Genomic DNA, 18,034 nt, shown 5'->3' on the forward strand with positions numbered 1-18,034 from the left:
CTACGACAATTTCTTAGATGTGTTGCCCATGAAGCTGCATCTCTAAACTCAAAATCGAGCCTCCAGGCTTTTACCATCAAATTGAATCAAATCGGCAAATCTTTTTAGAATTTGTCATAGGTTAGGATTTGGACCAGAGCTTTGTGTGTGTTTTTACATCTCACAAATTATGTACACAAATTTTATTATGCCACTCTTCAGTCATCTAAAGTGTATACCTGGTCACTGGACAGCCCAGAGGGTATTTGGTGTGTGGCGCTAACCTTCCATCATTTATTTATAAATTTGCACACCAGATTCAGACTCTACGCTCATACACCTTTTATTTAAACCGTACTTTGTCTAGATCGCTTTGCATGCCCGCTCGGCGGGCGTAGGGGGAAGACATGTTCCCCCTTACTACTTGACTCAAAGTTTGAATGCAAAGTCATGTTTTTAGATATCCAAGTTAGGGAAAGGGTATAACCAAATCTTCTCATTCCAAAAAACCAATCTATAATTGATTTTGCCATCTCTTTTTATCTGTAATAATGGCAAAGGGCTTTCGAATCTTTTCACTTGAAATTTGGCTTAGATAGTTTTTTAACAATACAGCTTGCTGAGCACTACTCATGAGCCATATGGCTTCAAAACAAGAGGGGTTTGTAGTTTTAAACTATATTTCAATGAAAATTTCTCTTGAGGCGAAATTTTATAAACCGAAATTTTCCTCAAAGGAAAAATGCCAAAAAAAACATTCTCTAAAAAAAGTTTTTAATATAGAATTTCTTTGGAATTTCCTAAGGAATTATGACATTAACATTTAAAAAACCAAAAGCCAATTGGTGCTCGCTACCCAATAGCCCATATAACAAACATCCTATAAACCAACTTCCCACGGTCCAAAATAATTTGCGGTGTTGAATGACTCAATTTCAATTCATATCAATATAAACCAAATGTTTGAACATTTTTTGACAGCAGCAAGCAGCAGCAGTTGTGTATTATAAATTCCAACAAAAATCGCTATGACAGCAAAATAACTGTTGCACCTACGCAGGCGTAAAATACTGTCAATCTAGTTTTCGTCAACTGGCAACAATGTTGAAAGCAAACGCCTTAGGCTCAAAAGAAGACAAAAAGTGGCACGAATAAAACAAAGCGACCGAAATTTCATGAAAATTAATAGACTTGATATCAAAGTGTATGATTTATCACGGTAGCTTGAGGATGTGAAAAGCCCTCTTTTTATATTTTAAATCAAATAAGGCCTAAATCGCTTCCCAATGCTCAAAACCCAATGCAGCGTTAGGAGCACATTTTAAAAAATCGTTATGGCAATGAGAGACGAAAAACTTTGCCCCAAGGAGAAACAAATACAATTTATGGTCCTTGTCATACTTAGCCAAGGTGATTTATATGCCTTAACACCATTATTAGTTTGGTCTGAGTGCATAGCGAAAGAGTTACATGTAGACATCGAAGGTATAGGAATTGTTTTTGTATTTTTTTATTTTGTTATTTAGTTTGTAACATATCAAAATATCAATTTTCGGCCCTTATGCTGAGGATATGGAAAGAACATTTTACCCAACTGCTAGTGTCCGACGATGGCGGCGAAGAGGATACCGCAGAACCAGTCGCTGATGATGGTATATAATGTTTATCTCCTAGTCAGAATGAGGTCCAAGTAGCAGTGACCAGACTGAAGAACAACAAGGCAGCAGGAGCCGACGGGTTGCCCGCTGAACTATTTAAGACCGGAGGCGATACGCTGAAAAGACGTATGCATCAGCTTGTTGGCGCAATCTGGCTAGAAGAACGCATACCCGATGAACGCATACCCGATCGTTGAAAATGGTCTAGATCGGACAACATCTTGATATAGCCCCCATATAGACCGATCTCCCGATTTAAGGTCTAAGGCTTATAGAAGCCGCATTTCTCACCTGATTTCGCTGGAATTTTGCACTGTGAGTCTTAAGATGCTCGACATCTATATCGAATATGGTGCATATCGGACAATATCTCGAAATAGCCTCCATTCTGAAGGAACTCCCGATTTAAGCTCTAAGGCTTAAAGAAGCCGTATTTATAACACAATTTGGCTGAAATTTGGCATAGTGGGTTGTCTAAGCACTTTTGACATCTGCACTGAATATGGTGTAGATCAGACAAAATCTTGATATAGCCCCCCAAAAAGACCGATTAAGATCTAAAGCTTATAGCAGCGTTTTCGCTGAAACTTGCCACAGTGAGTTGTCTTGGGTCTCTAGACATCTGTATGGAATAGGCCTTCTGCGAAACTTTTAGATTTTTTTAAGAATTTTCAGAAAATCTCAAAAGTTTTCCAGGAAGTATATTCTTTAGGGAAACGGAATATATGTTTTAATATATGCCAAGTTTGCTGGGAAGCCACCATAGCTCAGAGGTTAGCATGTCCGCCTATGACGCTGAACGCCTGAGTTCGAATCCTGGCGAGTCCATCAGAAAACATTTTCAGCGGTGGCTTTCCCCTCCCAATGCTGGCGACATTTGTGAGGTAATATGCCATGTAAAACTTCTCTCCAAGGGGGGGTCGCACTGCGGCACGCCTTTCGGACTCGGCTATAAAAAGGAGGCCCCTTATCAGTGAGCTTAAACTTGAATCGGACTGCACTCATTGATAGGTGAGAAGTTTGCCCCTGATCCTTAGTGGAATGTTCATGGGCAAAATTTTTGCCTATAACATTCCATGATATCTCTTCTAAAACGTGAAATATTTAGGTTCTACTATCAACCATAAATTCTTTAAAACTCCGCACAAAAAAAAAACTGTCTCCCTCCCACCAAATTTTTTGTTGAAATCAACATATGTGTGACCCAGGAGTTTTCCATAAGGGGAAATTTCCCATTCGTTGTGATTAATTTATGTGATATAAGTCTGGCGGCCATAGCAATTAAAATTTCTCAATATTTTTGAGATGTTTAACATTTTAATCCTTTGATGATTGAGCAAACAACAACGAAAAAAGGTCAAATTTACCCAATATGGCGTGTTCAACATGATCATTGATCATGATCATCAACCACCATGCGAAACACAATAAGCGCCATAGAAATTCGTTTGTGGCCCACAACCATGGCAAACTAAGACCAAAGGGACTTGAACCAGTACATGGTAACGTGTTAAAGAAACCATTTACTGTGTAATCCAAGATCTTGTACCAGATAAAAAGAAAAACTGAATTCATCAGCTGCGAAGAGTCTCGTTTGGAGGAAGGGGGTGGGCGAAGCTTTACGGAAGTCTAAGAATTTTGTGGTATTGCACGAACAACTCGTGAGTATGCCAATTGGATTAGGAATGGCATGGCATGGTTTGTGAACATAATACTGCCTACTCTGCTGTGTGTGTACATGGTCCTAAAAAGAGGTTCCACAAAAACCAAGCCGACTTCTGGTTAGGCTTTGTGAAAACTGCATTGTTTGTGGAGGTGTGCATTTGGTTAAGAACAATGTACATGACGTTGATAGCGTCCAGACAACTAGCCTGACAGGCAACAACGCTGCACTCTTTTTGTGTTGATCCTTTTTGGGTTGGCTTCGATTTATCGAAAACGACATACAATAATAGAGATATAATATGAATTAAATATGCCATTGTGGGTGGATTAACCAAAGTGAATAAAATAAAACAAGAAAGTGACCGAAGGCTACATAGAATAAACATTAAATTGCAATTTATTTTTCGTAAAGAGCAAAGAATGACAATTGAAATAAAACCCAAAAAGTAGTGCTAACTTGGAAAGCAAAAGGACTAACAACCTAACAACTAACGACAAAATCAGACAAAGACAACAGTTAACCTTAACACCTCATGAGTACTTAAAAAGCCACAAACTCAACTTGAAACTTGTATAAGATAAACACTTACATCCTTGGATGGGATGCCCTTTTTACCAATTTTCAGCGAAATCGATTCATAAACGCGCCTTTTATGAGTCCAACACCTAAAATCGGGAGATCCGTCTATATGGCCTTCTCAGCGTCATACCGACCAAGTGGTATGCGTCAACCAAAATATCCGCTCCGAGACATGACGCTGAATTTTATATAAAGATTCTTAACATTCCACATTTCGACCTCAATTTCATGGCCTTCAGAAACTATCCCCATAAATACGAGGTTCGGAAATGGCTAATCCCAAATTTTACTTTCGACTTTCTTTTTTCATAAATATTTCAAATAAGGCATATAGTATCGAGTAAATCGAAGTAGACTCCCCAATACCCTAATTCAATACATCTCAGAGCCATCCGTCAAACCTCTCACTGCTTTCCTCCATATCGTAAAAGCAAATCCTTAGATACCATTTTGACTTGGGCTTTACACCAGGCAGTCTGAGACGCTTCTAAGCCTAGCCTCCGCATCCATAAGTGACAGAATGAACATCTCGAGCTCCCTCAGACAGGGCACATCTTTGCCCTGTTTGCTTCAATAGGTTGCAAAATTCAGCATTGCTTCCAAACCTACTTGCGGTTATGATCTCAACAATTCTGTGGTTCCGCTGCACACAACTCCTTTTCGAACTCCCTGGTATGATATACTGAAGGACCAGTGCCCAATATGTCACCGACATAAAATCAGATGAAAAGTATGGCATGTCTGCATTAAAAAATCAAATTTTTCGAAAATTGCACCAATGTATACCAACTAACCACACAAATCGGAAGAAATAGCGAACGAATACGAGGAGTATTTTAAACGCCATCAAGGCGGGCCCAAAACCTTGATTCAAATTCAACAAGGAACTAAAGGGGATATCCCCTTCAACAAGACCGCCAAGCGGACATACATGAGGAGAAATATAAACGTTGTTTTTATACACATCAAGGCGGGTCCAAAACCATGATTCTGATATTCAAATTCAACAAGGGGATATCCCCTCCCCTCCAACAAAACCGCCAAGCGGACATACATGAGGAGAAATTTTAACGTTGTTTTTATAAAGGGTGATTTTTTTGAGGTTAGGATTTTCATGCATTAGTATTTGACAGATCACGTGGGATTTCAGACATGGTGTCAAAGAGAAAGATGCTCAGTATGCTTTGACATTTCATCATGAATAGACTTACTAACGAGCAACGCTTGCAAATCATTGAATTTTATTACCAAAATCAGTGTTCGGTTCGAAATGTGTTCATTCACCGTTCAGCGATGAGGCTCATTTCTGGTTGAATGGCTACGTAAATAAGCAAAATTGCCGCATTTGGAGTGAAGAGCAACCAGAAGCCGTTCAAGAACTGCCCATGCATCCCGAAAAATGCACTGTTTGGTGTGGTTTGTACGCTGGTGGAATCATTGGACCGTATTTTTTCAAAGATGCTGTTGGACGCAACGTTACGGTGAATGAACACATTTCGAACCGAACACTGATTTTGGTAATAAAATTCAATGATTTGCAAGCGTTGCTCGTTAGTAAGTCTATTCATGATGAAATGTCAAAGCATACTGAGCATCTTTCTCTTTGACACCATGTCTGAAATCCCACGTGATCTGTCAAATACTAATGCATGAAAATCCTAACCTCAAAAAAATCACCCATTACATATCAAGGCGGGTCCGAAACCATGATTCTGATATTCAATTTTAGGAACAAGGAACTGAAGGGGATATCCCCTTCAACAAGACCGCCTGGCGGGCATGCAATCCAAACATGACAATATTGGAGTCAAATGACATGAACTTGAAAAAAAATACTATTATGCAAAAGACGTAAAAATTTTACTTAAAACAAGTAAAAGCGTGCCAAGATCGGCCGGGTCCAATTTTATATGCCCCTTCACCATGAATCGCATTTGTCAAGTTCTTTGCCCGGTATCTTTTTGTAGGCAAACAAAGGATTATGGATAAGAATTGCGTTCTCAAAAAGAAATATCAAGCGTTCGGTTTATCTGGTAGCCATATCAGGTTATAGACCGTATGTTGAAGGTAATAGAAGAAGTCGCTGTACAAAATTTCAGCCAAATCGAATAACAATTGCGCACTCTTGAGGCTCTAGAAGTAAAATCGGGAAATCGGTTTATATGGGAGCCATGAATCGGGTTATGAAACGATTTAAATCATTCGGCATTGCTGTTGAAAGGCATAAAAAACGCCTCGTACAAAATTTCAGCCAAACTTCAAGCGTTTACCTTTATTCCTTCGAAACCTAGCGTGTTTTCTACAGAAGGATGGACATGGCTATATTGACTTAGAATGTCAAGACGAAAAAGAATATTTTGGAATATATTGGGTCTCAGATCAATATTTCAATGTGTTACAAAAGGAATCACGAAATTATAATACTCCCATTCAATGGTGGAGGGTGTTAAAAGAAATCTTCTTTTCAAATTTCAGGACAGGAAACTGAAGAGACCATCCCCTTTTGCCTGGCCGCCGAACGGGCATGTAGTCAAATTCTGACAACATGGGAACTAAATGAAAGAAGATTACGATTATGAACAAGAAATACTTTTTTAATGATTGACTCTAAAACATAAATCTTATATTCAAAATTCAGCACTTGGTACTGAAGGGGATATCCCCTTCCACAAGACCGCTGGGCGGACATGCAATCCAAACATGACATTATGGGAGTCAAATAAATGGTATTTGAAAGAAAATTACGTTTATGTAGAAGACGTAAAACTTTACTTAAAAAATAAATCTGGTATTCAAATTTAAGGACTGGAAACTGAAGAGACTATCCCCTTTTGCCTGGCCGCTGAACGGGCGTGTAGTCAAATTCTGACAACATGGGAACTAAATGAAAGATATTTGAAAGAAGATTACGATTATGAACAAGAAATATAATTTTAATGACTGACTCAAAAACATAAATCTAATATTCAAAACTCAGCACTAGGTAGTGAAGGGGATATCCCCTTCCACAAGACCGCTGGGCGGGCATGCAATCCAAACATGACATTTTGGGAGTCAAATAAATGGTATTTGATAGAATATTACGATTATGTCGAAGACGTAAAATTTAACTAAAAAAAATAAATCTGGTATTCAAATTTCGGGACAAGCAACTGAAGGGATTATCCCTTTTTGCTAGCGCGCCGGAAGGGCTTGCAGTCCAATTATGACAATATGGGTACCAAATGAAAGGCATTTGAAAGAAGATTACGTTAAGCAAAATAAGTACAATGTTAGAGACTGACTCATAAACTGATATTAAAAATTCAGCACTAGGTACTGAAGGGGATATCCCCTTCCACAAGACCGCTGGGCGGGCATGCACTCGAAACATGACAAAATTGAACTCAAATGAAAGCTATTTAATAGAAGATTACAATTATTGACAAAACATAAAATTTTACACAACAATTTGATCAGGTTTTCAAATTTCAGTACAAGGAACTGAAGGAGTTTTACACATCTACAAGTCCGGCGGGCGGGCAAATAATCTTCATAAAATGAAACTTAAATGAAATATTTTTAAAAAAATATAAAGTTTATGCAAAAGACTTATAAATTTACTCAAAAACATAAATCATTTATTTAAATATCAAGACAGGGAACAATGGGGATATCCCCTTCTACATGACCACCGGGCGGGCATGCAGCCCACATATAAGACAATATGGGACTCAAATGAAAGCTATTTGAAAGAAGATTACGACTATGAAGAGGACAAAAAATTTTACTGAAAACATTAAATCTGGTAATCAACATACAGGTAGATGTGACGGATGGACAGACCAATCTATCAGATAGCTCCATGTTTAGATGTATTTGGTTGCCCAAAAAGTAATTGCGTATTTTTTTAAAAGAAAGTAAATGCATTTTTAATAAAACTTAGAATGAATTTTAATGAAATATACTTCTTTTACACTTTTTTCTAAAGCAAGCTAAAAGTAACAGCTGATAACTGACAGAAGAAAGAATGCAATTACAGAGTCACAAGCTGTGAAAAAATTTGTCAACGCCGACTATATGAAAAATCCGCAATTACTTTTTGGGCAACCCTATACATAGTGGCAATATAAACCAATGATTGGTTTTTCTGAACCTCTAAAGGAAGCAGTTGTAATCCGATTTCCCTGAAATTTTCTATCTGATGCTTTCTTATGACTTTCAACTTTCTGATACAATCCAAATGAACCGATCTCAAGATTTGACTTCTTGGGCCTCTGGAGGGCCCAATAATGGCTTAAATAATGAATATGGTGTTTTCTTCAAACATCCATCAGTTAAAGGGTCAAGCTGATTACATGAGATGGGCTTCAAAGGAGAAGTGATCACATGTTATGGGTGCTATAAATGCTACACAAATTATACGCTCCAGTGAACATTGTAAAGTACTTATCATTCTGTAGTTATTGCGTAGAACGAATGTCTAACGCAAGTCATACTTCCTAACAGGCCATTATCATAAACCACTGGGGTTACTACAGGAAATTTTAAATAAACCCTGCGCTTTCTATAAGAAAAACCTTTCGTGCAAAACCAATTTAAAATAATAAAAAGAGCAAAAATATTTTATGAATAAAATATTTAGGATAAGGTGCAGCAGCAGCCAGTATATATGCCCTTAATCATAACATATTAGAACTCTTATAACGAAATAATGCATAAGTTAAGTATTATTTAAATGGGAAAAGATTAAAAAAAATTAAATTTGCTGCTTCAATGCTTGAAGCAGACTCATGGCTGCCGCAGTTTGTTTGAGGAAGTTTGCCCACAGCACTCAGCTCAGTCACTCATAATGTAGCCAAGACGTAGGGCCTTCAAAATTATAATGCCTTTAAGAATATAAACACAGACATGCATCTCAACATTGCACGGATAGCTTTAAAGAGCCAGGCGAAAATTACGGTCTGCGCCCTCCAACATTCAAGGAATATGTTAAGACACCTTGCTACCAAGTAACTAAGGGGTGGACTTATAACTGATTCTGCCCAACCTGCTCATGTCTTGGCCAAAGAACACACACGCCAAGTGTTTTTATCATGGTTAACATCATCAAGCTTCGATATCGCGAATCCTAAGTTTACTTTTCGCGGCTAATAAAGTTGTTGTAACTGGTGGCCACAATAAGCCAAGCCTTAAAGCAGCAAGAATTTTACCCTTGTTACTCAAAAATGTTGTTTAGATTGAAGGAAGTAAGATTGAAGGAAGTAAGCGATGTAGGCAGCAACAGGTGAATCCATGTAGAATATCTGCACTTAGGAGATCGGTATAATTACCTCAATGGGCCAACAAGAGAGTCATCCATTGGTCACCCAATGGCATATCATAGAAAAAATCTCATGTAAAGAAAAATTTAAATTTATTACCTACATAACTTCAATAGAAAAACAAAGCCATCGTAAATGGGGAGCGGTAAATGTTTGTGCCGTAACATTCAGAATTTGATAAAACCTGTCAGACAGAAAGGAAGACGCAACACTTGGATAGACTATCAGATGGTCATTTCCATATCACTATGAAATTCACCAGATATTCACACTGAACACATAGACAGCAGACAGTTTCCTCTGCTTCGCGGTAGTCATAGCATCTGCAAGTATTTTTTTTACAATCTGTAGTCTCTTAGCATATTGTCCAATTAGATGGGGAACTATCATAATGGACATGATAAGTAAGGTTTTTCTATTCTAGTTACTGACAGCAAGAAGCTAAACGGTGTTACACCCATCACCAAAGGATGAAGGCCACCGTGGCGCATAGATTTCCATATCCAATAATGGCGTTAAACGCCTGCTTTTAGTGAAGATATCAGAAAATACTACTTTTTTTTCCGATGGCCTAAAGGCATTTGAAATTTATCCAGGAGTTGCCGTTTCTCAGTGACACGCCTATCAGAGTCAAGTGTAATATGGCACTTACAAGGCCCTTTGTTCGACCAGGACGAAACTTATACTCTCTAGAATATCGTTTTCATACCCTACGACCTATTGTAGTACAGAGTATTACAATTTGGTGCAATTGTTTGTAGCACCCAGAAGAATGAAAGATTTAACTCTTGATAGGTTAACGAATCGACTCAGAATGACTTTGTGATTAGATTTAGATGTATCGGTCTATCTGTCTTTCTGACCATCCGTACACCCGTCTTTCCATGTGAGCGCAGTACATAAACTTCATAAAGGGTGATTTTTTGAGGTTAGGATTTTCATGCATTAGTATTTGACAGATCACGTGGGATTTCAGACATGGTGTCAAAGAGAAAGATGCTCAGTATGCTTTGACATTTCATCATGAATAGACTTACTAACGAGCAACGCTTGCAAATCATTGAATTTTATTACCAAAATCAGTGTTCGGTTCGAAATGTGTTCAAATTTTGACAAATTTTGTTCAGCGATGAGGCTCATTTCTGGTTGAATGGCTACGTAAATAAGCAAAATTGCCGCATTTGGAGTGAAGAGCAACCAGAAGCCGTTCAAGAACTTCCCATGCATCCCGAAAAATGCACTGTTTGGTGTGGTTTGTACGCTGGTGGAATCATTGGACCGTATTTTTTCAAAGATGCTGTTGGACGCAACGTTACGGTGAATGAACACATTTCGAACCGAACACTGATTTTGGTAATAAAATTCAATGATTTGCAAGCGTTGCTCGTTAGTAAGTCTATTCATGATGAAATGTCAAAGCATACTGAGCATCTTTCTCTTTGACACCTTGTCTGAAATCCCACGTGATCTGTCAAATACTAATGCATGAAAATCCTAACCTCAAAAAAATCACCCTTTATAATCATCTTCAAATTTGGCATAGAATTTTTGTTCTTTGACCTAAAGACAAGGCGCATTGGAACAAGAAACACGTAAAATTGTGCCGAACTTTGCATACTCACCACCATGGGTGTATTAATCGTCCTATTTTATTATAACTCAACTACCATGTCCACAGTTATATCCCAATTGGGGCTGGTCTGGATCATATTTCATTCAGTTAGCGAAAACTCTTATACAAGTCAGCGAAATCATCCAATAAATCAGCTTTTTATGGGATTAAGACCCTAAATTGGAAGATCGGACTATATGACAGCAATATCTATATAGTCCGATCTGAACCATATTTGAGTCGGATGTCGGGAGGCTTAAAACAACTCACTATTTAAAATTTCAGCGAAATCGAAAGCTTTTATGGGCTGCAGGTCATTAATCGGCAGATCCGTTTATATGGCTGCTATATCTTAAATATAGTCCGATCTGAGCCATATGTGAAGCGAATGTCGGGAGGCTTACAATAACTTATTGTTTCCAATTTTCACGAAATCGTGTAATAAATGCAGCATTTCTGGGTTTCAGGCCCGAACTGAACCCGGCAGATCGGTCTATAAGGCAGCTATATCTAAATATAGTCCAATCTGAATCATATTTGGATCGGATGTCGGGAAGCTTACAATAACTCACTGTTTAAAATTTCAGCGAAATCGGTTTCAGACCCTTAATCGGCAGATCGGTCTACATGGCAGCTATATCCAAATATGGTCCGATTTGGCCCGTTCAAGAACATTACTTGCGTGCAGAAAAATTACGAATATGTGCCAAATTTCAACTCAATACTTTTCATTTTTCAAAACTGTAGAGTGATTACAACAGACGGACGGACAGACACACGGACATCGTTAAATCGCCTTAGAATTTTACGACAATCCGAAATATAGTCTAGAACCAAATTTTCAGATTCTTACTCTACTCCTAAAGACCTTTTATTTGATATCCATATCGTCCAAATCGGTTAACATGTCCGTTTGGGTGGGGCGTTCCCCCACCTTAACCTCAATTTGTATTGAAAAATTCGACAACAGATTCTTACTTATATATGTGCTCTACTCCCATAGAACTTTCTTTTGAGTACCATATAATCCTGGTTGGTGACACGTGTGAGGTGTTTTGGAAGATGGCAGATCAATCACGGGATTGGGGTTTAGGTGTCCCCCATATATTAAGGGCCAAACACTTCCACATATTTAATTTGATATCCATACTGCTCCTATCGCTTAGCATGCCCGTTTGGGTGGGGTGTTCCCCCACCCAGATATTTCATTTGATATCCATACTGTCCTAATCGGTTAACATTATTAATTTGATATCCACATATTTAATTTGATATCCATACTGCTCCTATCGCTTAGCATGCCCGTTTGGGTGGGGTGTTCCCCCACCCAGATATTTCATTTGATATCCATACTGTCCTAATCGGTTAACATGTCCGTTTGGGTGGGGCGTTCACCGTCTTGAGCTTAGAATTTTTTTAAATAAATTCGACATTAGATTCCTCCTCTGCTCTCATAGAATTTTCATTTAATTGCCTTACATACCAATCACCCTACATGTTCTGTTGAAAAATTTTCAGGTGGGCCAGCCCCTACTCCAGGATCCCAAACAACATCTTACTTCCAATTTTGGTTGCAAGGTTAGTATTATACTTCCAAAGTCAATTAATTGTAGCCCTACTCAGTCCTGATCTTCCTATATTTCCGTGTTTGCGAATTTTACAGGGGTGGTTGGCTAGTTGGTTTAAATTTCTATATCAGATTCGCATTCTATTTCCATAGACCTTTCTTATGAGTACCATATAGCACTGATCGGTAACATGTGTTTTTGGTGGTATTTAAGAGATTGGGACGGATTTGGGGTTTGGGCGTTCCCCAGAAATGTGGGGCCAAATTTTTATTTTATATTCTTGATCTACTCTTAAAGATCTTTCATTTGATATCCATATTGTTCAAATCGGTTAACATGCCCGTTCGGGTGGGGCGTTCCCCCACCTTGACCACAAACTTTTTTGAAAAATTCGACATTAAATTCGTACTTCTACTCCCATAGAAATTTCATGTATGTACCTTACATTCCATTCGTTCTACATGTGCTGCTCTCCCATAGACCTTTCTTTTGAGTACCACATAGTACTGGTCGGTGACATATGTTTTCGGTGTTATTTGTAGGGATGTCCATTTGGGTGGGGCGTTCCCCCACCTTGACCTCATTTTTTTTTTTTTTTTGACATCCGATTCGTATTTTAATATTACATTCTATTCAATATTTATTAAAAACCTTTCATTTGATATCCATATTGTCCAAATTGGTTAACATGTCCGTTTGGGTAGGGCGTTCCCCCATCTTAACCTAATTTTTTTTTTTTTTTTTTGTAAATTCTACATCAGGTTCGTACTCTGCACTCATATTACTTTCATTCGAGTACCTTACATCCCAATCGTTCTCCATGTTTTGTTGGGCGTTTTTCAGGTGGGGGTAGCCCTTAGCCCTCATATATATTTTCCAAATTGGAGAGTAAGCTTTGTATACTATTTTATCCTGAACAGTCTATATCTCCTCGTTTCATATTAGATTCTTACTCTACTTTTAAATATCTTTTATTTGGTGTCCAACTTGTCCAAATCGGTAAACATGTAGGGCGTTTGGGTAGGGCGTTCCCCCACCGTGAACTCGTTTTTCGTGACAAATTCGACATCATATACGTACTCTACTCCCATAGCACTTTCATTTGTGTGTCATACTTCCCGGCAGTTCAACATGCCCTGCAGGGGGTTTGTTTTGGTGGAAGGCCTCCGAACTCTTGCCCCAAAAGTAATATCGTACTCCATTCTCGAAGACCTACAATTTTGTTGCTATATTGTCCCGAGCGGCCTGCCTATCCATTTTGAGGCAATTTTGATAGCTTTCAGAATCTTAGACCCAAATAATTATATCCGAATCGTGCTCTGCTTCAAAAGACTCTACATTTGGATACCTTACTACCCCGATGGGTCAACAAGTGCTTTAGGAAGTCTGGACGGCCCCCGGACTCTTGACCCAATAATCTCAAAAATACCTTTTATTTTAATCCCACAGTGTTTCGATTTCCAATGCGTTAGGTTTTTTCACGAGACGAAAATGCTACTCACGCAGGACTCACGAGACAATTACGACTCACGAAAAAATCACGACCCACGGGTCACTCACGAGAAAATCACGAATTAATTGTTTTTTGGATTTTCTTGTGAATCGTGAGTGTTTTGTGAGTTGCGAGCGTCTCGTGAGTGTCGCGTGAATCGTGAGTGTCACGTAATTCTCGTGAGTCGTAAGCATTAATTCGACCACTGTCACACACGGTCACGTGATTGGATTTGTATCTCACTCACTAATTACGTGACTCACACGTGACACAACACCTCACGTGCACACCTCTAGCAAGTATAAAAACAAATCCCTTCGTGTCGTTTATTTCTTCTTGAATCTATCACTGCCAAAAAAATCACAAGTGCAACATTATGTGTCCATTAAGTTCATATCGTTTGCTTCTGCAGCATGCCCATCGATCGGTTGCATGCAGCTAAACATTCAACATGATATGGCAATCAATCATTTGGCCCTTGCGCATCACTTTGATTGCATAGTAGGTAGTCTGTAACCACATGGGAGACGTCCATCAATAATTCATTCATTACGAGTATCCAGATTGCAAACTCCACAACCAACAGTTAGTTGAACAAAACACTGTGTCGCTTGTTTCCCACGAGCAGGCCCATTATTGGCAAGCAATTTGGGGATAACAAAGAAGTCAGTTAAAGACGAAAGGGCGGTAAAAAAAATAATTTGCAAAAAAGGAGGCGTGATTAAAAATAAGGAAAAAAACAGATTTAAGTCAAGCAAGGCTGAACTTTTGAAAGCCCTACTTCATATAGAGACATATTATGGACACCAACAATGACTACTCCAAGGATTTCCTTCAAGTCAAGCCACGTTTACATTGGCCATTAAATCCGGATGTATAGCCTTTTCGAGATTTAAGTGCTAAATCCAGTGTTTTTTGAAGGTTTTACCATACAAAAATTATTTCCATTTTTGCAGGATTTATTTTTGAATCCCAAATAAACTCGATTTTACGGCTGCAATAATCGATAAAAGTACTAAAATATGCAATTGTTTTTCAAGAATTGTATATGTATGTGTGTGATATGCACATGCATGTGTATGCCACCTAAATACCCAAAAGCGCAGTGTAAAACGACAGGATTTGTTTTTGGATTTAGTTAAATCCATACCACCAAAATTTCAATGAAAACTTGCTATTACTTCAAGTTAAGTATTTTTTTCTTATATTAAAGAATTCCTTTCACTTACCTATAGACATATCCGCTCCATTCTGATGTTCTGGATGGGGTTTACGATTGACTGGTACCAGCACCGGCACTGCCACTCCCGATGTCGATGACGGCGAGGGTGATGAGGAATCGCACGAACTATCAACAGATTGCGCTGTCGCCGGCACCGCACCCAAATGACCGGCGTGTGGATGATGATGATGATGGTGATGATGATGATGGGGTGTATGATCGGGCGGTGTATGATGTGGGGGGGCTGTCGAGCTGCTCGCTCCACCGCTGCTACTGCTGCTGCTGCTGGGCAAGCCATTCATTGTAGATGAACTGGGACCGCCGGAACCATTGCCACCGCCGACCCCACCAGCACTGCCACCGCCGCCGCCACCAACGCTTGAAGAACTGGTGCTGGTGGTGACACCACCACCTCCACCGCTGCTGCCCCCACCACCACCTCCGACCCCAGCACCACCACCACTACTGCCACCATTAGCGCTGTGATCACTGTGCGGTGGAGAGCGTATGGTGGGTATGGCATTGCCATGGTGCGCAGACACACTGCCAACTCCGGCACCCACAGCTGCTGCAGCGGCCATAGCTGTGGCATCCACCAAATGTGGATGGTGATGATGGTGCAACTGTTGGGTGATGTGATGCTGCAACTGATGATGGTGATGGTGATGATGGGCATTCAGCAGGGCCGTGGGTGGATGCACCACCGGTGGCACTTCGTGCATTTGCAATATGCGCGCCTCATCCTGCTGTTGGGCCCGCCTCAGTGCTGTCTGCAGAGCCATGACCCGCTGACGATCCGCCGTCAAGCGGCATTTCTCACAATTGCAAAAACGAAATTTGCAATAGCGTTTGTGGCCCTTTAACTTGATTTTCAGGCCATGATTGTGGCAGCGGGCACAATTCGGTTTGGTGCGTGGCGTGCCCGAGCTGCCGCTGGAGCTGGAAGCACCACCGCAAATGTCATTCTTCGAATCATGCATGTCCGTATCGGACATGGTGTCGCTGCTATTCCAATTACTGTCCTCAGAAACCATTCAAATGGACTGTGTGCAACGGGTGCGGTGTAATAAATTCGAAAAAACAAAAACCACCACAAGCCAACAGGTCACACCAAACCGAATAGCGGGGCTTGCGCAGGGGTTTTTCTCTCGTAATTAAACAAATCAGCAACGATTTGTGGAAATATTTAATTCCAAAGAATGTTTTTGTTCTCGTTTAGTATTTTTTGGTTTTTTCCCTTTAACAACTCTGTTTAGGACACATCCATTATCAATTTGCCCTAACCGGCTTTGATTTCACAGACATTGGCAAAACAATAATTGACAATTTTTAAGTAATTTTTGTTCTTCGATTATTTATTTCTCTTTGTTGCAACGTACACGGCACTCACTTTGTCTGCCCACGTCGTCGATGGCAAAGGAATTCAATCAAAATTTTCTTGATTTGCCGCCGTTGGCCGTCATTCGATGCTTGGTAATCCGAAAATCGCACTCTTTGTTGATAGTGTCGCCAATATTGCCGTTGCACTATTTTTAGATAGGAACTGCAAAGATAGCAAAAAGAAAGCAAAGCAAATGTAGAGACAACATCAAACTCAACATCATCAAATTAATTTAAATTAAACCAAAATTTCCCCCCATCTCTATGAATAAAATTTTAAATTTTCTTCTTATCCCCTTTCCCCCAATCCGTCGGAAAACGATGTCACATAACAAAAAAAAACATTCTAAACAGAGATGAATAAAGGCAGACATTTAAAACGGGCAATACAATTGGACCCAAGTTGTCCACTACTGTCGTTCGCCATACCGTTAATTATCAATTTTTTTCACTAACTATAAATAAATATTAATTGAAAGATTGAATATACATAAACGTGAACAAAAAAAAAACATTTTGATTTAAATGCAAACCATGAATATATAACATTGTATTTTTTATAATAGGGTGTACCGAAATTTTTATAATTTTTTTTTTAATAATTTCAGAAAATTAAATTTTGAATAGGAAAATGTGTTTGCAACATCAATCATCGAAAAATTGTATGAATATGTAACATTGTATTTTAATAATAGGGTGTACCGAAATTTTTAATTTTTTTTTTAAATAATTTCAGAAAATTAAACTTTGAACATAAATCTTCGAAAAATTGTATTTCTATAAATTTTTTTAAGAATTATCTTTCTAATAATAAGAAGTAACATCGCGTAAAGTTAATGCGAAACCTTAAAAATGTTCACAATCCAAGTTTACCATCCGTACTCGAACAAGCTGCTCAACATACTGACTGCCCTTGGCTCAATCAAAACAAGAAAAAAGACGTTAAATTCGGCCAGGTCGAACTTTAAATACCCACCACCTCGGGTATATATGTAAACCACCTTTGGTCAAAATCCAGTGAAAAATGCATACCTTATGCCCCATAGCAGCTATATCGAAATATCTTCCAAATTGGACTAAATACTAACAAGTACAAGTCATTGTTCAATTGTGTATATCTAAAAATAAACCGATCTGAACCGAATACAACACGGATGTCGAAAAGCCTAACATAAGTCACTGTGGCAAATGCGCCTTTTATGGGCCTAAAGCATTAAATAGAGAGATCGGTCTATATGACAGCTATATCCAAATCCGAACCGATCTATGCCATATTGCAGAAGTATGTCGAAGGTCCTGACACAACTCACTGCCCCAAATTTTGGCGACATCAGACAATAAATGCGCCTTTTATGGGTCCAAAGCCTTAAATCGAGAGATCGGTCTATATGGCAGCTATATCCAAATCTGGACCGATCTATGCCGTATTCCAGAAGTATGTCGAGGGGCTTAACTTAACTCAATACCCCAAATTTCGGCGACAAAAGACAATAAATGCGCCTTTTATGCGCTCAAAACCTTAAAACAAGTGATCGTTTTATATAGCAGCTATATTCAAATCTGAACCGATCTGGG

General features: G+C 39.0%; 1 protein-coding gene across 5 annotated transcripts in view; it reads right to left on the reverse strand.

Moving 5' to 3' along the window:
• The window catches only part of LOC106081004 (protein doublesex), a 320,938-nt gene that overhangs the window by 225,746 nt on the left and 77,158 nt on the right, over positions 1-18,034 (reverse strand). For all 5 annotated transcript variants that reach the window (XM_059363969.1, XM_059363968.1, XM_059363967.1 and 2 more), the window contains one exon: positions 15,087-16,622. In XM_059363969.1, the coding sequence (XP_059219952.1) occupies positions 15,087-16,113 (1,027 nt within the window). In that variant the 5' untranslated portion in view covers positions 16,114-16,622. The remainder of the gene's footprint in view (positions 1-15,086; positions 16,623-18,034) is intronic.

Source organism: Stomoxys calcitrans, chromosome 2, assembly GCF_963082655.1.
Source record: "Stomoxys calcitrans chromosome 2, idStoCalc2.1, whole genome shotgun sequence".
Lineage (NCBI taxonomy): Eukaryota > Metazoa > Arthropoda > Insecta > Diptera > Muscidae > Stomoxys > Stomoxys calcitrans.